The sequence below is a fragment of the Sardina pilchardus genome, chromosome 11, assembly GCF_963854185.1.
Source record: "Sardina pilchardus chromosome 11, fSarPil1.1, whole genome shotgun sequence".
NCBI lineage: Eukaryota > Metazoa > Chordata > Actinopteri > Clupeiformes > Clupeidae > Sardina > Sardina pilchardus.
This window is the reverse complement of record NC_085004.1, coordinates 14,834,099-14,839,098: the sequence shown is the minus strand read 5'-3', so window position 1 is coordinate 14,839,098 and position 5,000 is coordinate 14,834,099. Positions and strand designations below refer to the sequence as shown.

The 5,000-nt window shown below is 45.9% G+C and overlaps 1 protein-coding gene across 3 annotated transcripts in view; it reads right to left on the bottom strand.

Annotated features, from left to right (window-relative positions):
• Positions 1-5,000, bottom strand: part of lrrk1 (leucine-rich repeat kinase 1) — a 55,063-nt gene that overhangs the window by 36,270 nt on the left and 13,793 nt on the right. For all 3 annotated transcript variants that reach the window (XM_062549067.1, XM_062549065.1, XM_062549066.1), the window contains exons 9-13: positions 4,565-4,692; positions 3,846-4,009; positions 1,320-1,457; positions 287-399; positions 1-43 (exon numbers count right to left, since the gene is read on the bottom strand). The exon at positions 1-43 is cut by the window's left edge and continues 28 nt beyond it. In XM_062549067.1, coding sequence (XP_062405051.1) covers positions 1-43; positions 287-399; positions 1,320-1,457; positions 3,846-4,009; positions 4,565-4,692 — 586 coding nt within the window. The remainder of the gene's footprint in view (positions 44-286; positions 400-1,319; positions 1,458-3,845; positions 4,010-4,564; positions 4,693-5,000) is intronic.

The following is a 5,000-nucleotide window of genomic DNA, read 5'->3' as shown; positions in this document are numbered from 1 at the left end:
GGTGAAGAATGCCAACCGTCTCGTTTTGGTAGACTCTTCAGTCCTGAAAGAGGCAGTGACCATTGCAGTCACAAAACAATGGAGCATGAGATATCTTGGAAGGGCGATGATTTTATACAGGAAGTTATACAACAGGGATATGGGTGCCTGTAAGTCATGAAATGAAAAGGAGAGAAAGAGAAAGAGAGAGATTAAGAGAGGGAGGAGAGAAACAGAGTAAGAGAGAAAAAAAGAGGGGCAGGGGTGGGGGGGGGGGTTAGGGGGGGCAGTCAACAATATGACCTACTTGCCCAGTAGGTTCCTGGACAGATCAAGTGTTCTCAGCTGTGAGCACTTCCATTTGCTGGGCGCGGGCAGAGAGGAGATTTGATTTCCACACAGCCGGAGGGACACGATGGCCTGCAACACAAACAAAATCAACTGGGCGCCTAACGCGACCGTGCCCCCCTTACGTGACCGTGCCCCCCTTGCGTGACCGTGCCCCCCCTCTCACCGGGGCACGGCACCTGAGGGCTCCACCTGGGTACAGTCTCATCCAACCCTCCCGCTCCCGCTCCTGCTCCTGCTAAATCCACACAGCTTATCTCTGCTACCTGAGACCACCCCTACTGAAATAACCCAAATATTTGCCATGTGAAACAGTAAAACCATCCTGGCGGGCCGGTGGAAACAAATAATCTCCAAAATGATCTTTTAAAGCTACTGTACTGATTTCCTGTGTGTATTTTGACAGCCTGCCAGGGTATTATATGGGTTACACTAGAGGGGGGGGGGGGGAGTAATAGGAGTCACAAATGCCCTGAAATCTACCAGCTTGTTTGAGTTATTCTTTACTGAAACAATTTGATAGGGGGCATGCTAAAGGCTAATTAAAATGGAATTAACCTATTAGCATTTAATGACCATACAACCAGTGTCTCTGTGTCTGTGTTTAGATTGTATTATCCGTGCAAGTGTCAGCTTTCACAACGTGGGCACTGCATGGTGCATACCAACTCCCGCCTCTCATCACTTACTGTAACAAGGAGAACAGTGCCACCATGTGGCAGTATACCAAAGCGCAGGCTGCCGACAGTGGAGAAATGGGTTGGATTGCTGGTCACATTGACAGAGGGTACACTCGAATGTGTTGAAAACAACACAACTTCAGTTGCTTTTAACACATCTCTGTGTCCAGATCGGGACAACACAAATTGTGTTGTTCCCTGTTTTTATTTGTTACATAATGTGTGTTCAAAACAACGTGTTGTCTTTTTAATACATCTTTGTGTCCAGATACAGACTCACTCAGAGTGTAGGTGGGAGTCATTCTACTGTACCTCCAGCTCAAAGATGTAGGAGGGCAGCTCCTTGAGGGCATTGTCAGAGAAGTCCACTTCTATCAGATGAGTTCTCCAGAAAATGGAGATTAGATCCGGCAGGCTCTCGATCTGATTGTTGGATGCTCTTAAATATTTCTGTCAGACAGGAAATACAGCATTAGGCACATTCGGACACAACAGTTCTAAGAACACAGTTGTACACGAACATAAAGTAATGAAATGGACAGCATTCATTCACACCAAAAGAGTCAGGGTTGTTAATCTCATCTTCTCATCTGTCCAGAGGGCATTTTTCTTTGCGTGACAGTAGTCAGTCTCTGCGGCCTTCTCATGTAGGAATTATGCAAATGTACATGGCAAATTGTACACAAACGCAAATGTACACAAACTGAATTCTTTTTACAGAGAATTTGGCATTGGCATCAGCATTGGATTTTGGCATGTACATCAGTCACAGGTTCCTATGAGCTGGGAAAAAACCCTGAGCTCAAACAGTTCTAGGAACCGCGGCCAGAATAACTCTTTAGTCCGCAGTTCCATGCTGTTTGAATGCGAGAAAAAAAAGGGGACCTGCAGTATTTCTTCATTTCACTTTCACTTCAAACTACAATTAAGCTCTGAGAGTCCAAAAGGCCTTCTGTTTGTAATCCAACGCCTTTGCTGGACTGGGGATTAGATTCAGGAGGCTCCAGCCGAATCAGCATTGAAATCTGACCCTGCGGCACCGGTGGGTTCGCTGGATGTATGTAACCGCGCTAAAAGCTGTTTCATGCTTCTGTGTCGACCACGCCGTTACCTCGCTGCCACCGTGAACCTTTCCCAGTTCTGTGTCGCTCACAACCGAAACGGTGGTCAGAATGGTGAACTCCGTAGACTGCCCTGCTGAAATACTGTATTACTGTTATTTGTTTGGCCCTCACTTGCTTAGATTTTGTAAAAGTTATCGAAAAATAATCATAGTATAGTCCAATGACCTAGTTTGTATCCAGCAACCCAGTCTGAGGTTATTTGCGAGGTGTCTGCCAGCCAATTATGTTGTGTTAGCAAGCAGACTTCAAACAAGTGCCTACAAAGTCTTGCTTGCTGGCGAAGTGCTGATTTCAAAATGTTACTGACATAAAGACGCTTCAACAATGGTAACAATTGTAAACGTAAATGTAAATGTCAAACAGGTACAGACCAGTATTGTCAAACCCTCTACAGGTATGATAATTAGATTTGACTGAACTGGTAAAGCAAGACAAGAACAATGTCAAGATCAAGGATTAAATAGGCAATAATTCCCTATTAAATAATTTAACTATTTAAACAACTCAATTATTTAACTGTTCAACCATTCCAACTGTCAGTTAACATCAATTATGCCCCCAGCCAACTATATGAAACCTTCACGTACCTACAGTAGCAACCAACATAGCAGACCTATAGAATTAAGCATTTATGTCAGTTCCCATAGCAACCAACATGATTATACTACATTAACTTCTTTATTCCTGAAATTCCAAACTGATTGGCTGCTGGAATCCAGCATTTTAATTGGCTCACAGAATCCTGCAATCTGATTGGCTCCCAGTCCTGCAATTTGATTGGCTGTTGGAATCCAGCAATCTGATTGGCTGTGAGAATCCTGAAAATCTGATTGGCTCCCAGAATCCTGCAATTTGATTGGCTGTTGGAATCCAGCAATCTGATTGGCTGTTGGAATTCTGCAATCTGATTGGCTCCCAGAATCCTGCAATCTGATTGGCTCCCAGAATCCTGCAATTTGATTGGCTGTTGGAATCCAGCAGTCTGATTGGCTCCCAGAATCCTAAAAATCTGATTGGCTCCCAGAATCCTGCAATTTGATTGGCTGTTAGAATCCAGCAATCTGATTGGCTGTGAGAATCCTGCAATCTTATTGGCTCCCAGAATCCTGCAATTTGATTGGCTGTTGGAATCCAGCAATCTGATTGGCTTCCGCAATTCTGCAATTTGATTGGCTGTTGGAATCCAGCAATCTGATTGGCTGTGAGAATCCTGCAATCTGATTGGCTCCCAGAATCTTGCAATTTGATTGGTTGTTGGAATACAGCAATCTGATTGGCTGTTAGAATCCTGTAATCTGTTTGGCTCCCAGAATCCAGCAATCTGATTGGCTGTTGGAATCCAGCTGTCTTGAAATTACCACTAACCTCTTCCACCCCAGAAATGGACTGATCACCAAATATTGTTCGTATAATATCATTTTTGGTGGGTGCAGATGGTGGCTATCTTGAAAAAATGGCAATAAAAAAATACCACCACCCGCATTTAAGTATAACTGGTTAACCTATTCCAACGCACCTGTCCCCACAAAAGAGGTGTGCAAAAGCGCTTGTAAACTAAGTCTCTGCATTAATCCCATCTGTGAATTAGTGAACACACAGAGCACACACGTTGTAACCGAAATATGTCTGAGCATATGAGAGAATAAGTCCCAGAGAGGAGGCAGCCCCAAGGGGGGGGTGGGAGTGTCCAGGGACAGCCCTGAGGATCACCTACCAGAGGGCAGGCCCAGGGGTCAGGGAAGGAGGTCAGCTTGTTCCTGAAGACGTTGAGGCTGTTGAGGGACTTGAAGCAGTGCAGCACGGCCGAGGGGAGGCTGCTCAGGCTGTTGTCAGACACATCCAGCTCCTGCAGCTTACGCAGACCGATCCAGTTGGTCCCTGGTTTAAAAGGACAAAACATACTGATAGAGATCACACTGTGTGTGTGTGTGTGTGTGTGTGTGTGTGTGTGTTTGTGTGAGTGTGAGGGGGTGTGTATGTATGAGTAAGACGGAAAGAGAATGTGGAATGAAGAGAGAGGTCACATCCCAAAATAGGAAAAAACTATCTGTGTAATAAAAGTGACACAATGCCATTTCATCAGAAATTCCACATTGTCAGGCGTGATGTGATTCACAGGTGTAGCTAAGGGAAAAAATGACACAGGACATCACAAATCACACCGGTGTGTATGTGTGTGTCTGAGTGTGTGTGTGTGTGTGTGTACGATAGATAGATAGAGATACATACGTAGATACTGTGTGTGTGTGTGTGTGTGTGTGTGTGTGTGTGTGTTTGCTGGGCGTGGCATACTGTTAGGGACCTATAACAGGGAGGTGTTTGTGTGTGTGCATCTATGTGTGATTAACTTTAAGGACCTCGAACAGGGTGGTGGTGAGGGTGTGTGCGTGTGTGTGTGTGTGTGTGTGTGAGTGCATGCGTGCGCGTGCATACCGTCGGGGACCTCGAACAGGGCGGTGAGTTTGTTCTTAGCGGCGTTGAGCCTCTGGAGCTGGCCCATGTGCAGGAGGCCCGCGGGGAGGCTGGCCAACTCGTTCTCAGACAGATTGACGTGGCGTAATCTTCAGGAGGGAAAAAAGAACAACATGGCCGAAGGCCGGGGAGGGGGGGGGGGTGAGGGGTGGTGGAGGGGAGAACACACGGAGGATTTACAGCTGATTTATTTCTCTGGCTTAAGGATGCAGGAGCATGAAAAACTCAAAATGCTCGCTGGAGATTTGAGATGCTTTCCCATGCCTCTCAGGATCCAGAGATTACGCCGAGGTGGCTACTGAATGAATGCTGTCTGTGTGCATCTGTCTGGCTCTGGGTGTGGGTGATTGAGTGATATGTGCCTGATACTTGTTTTTGTTTGCTTGTTTGTGTGTGC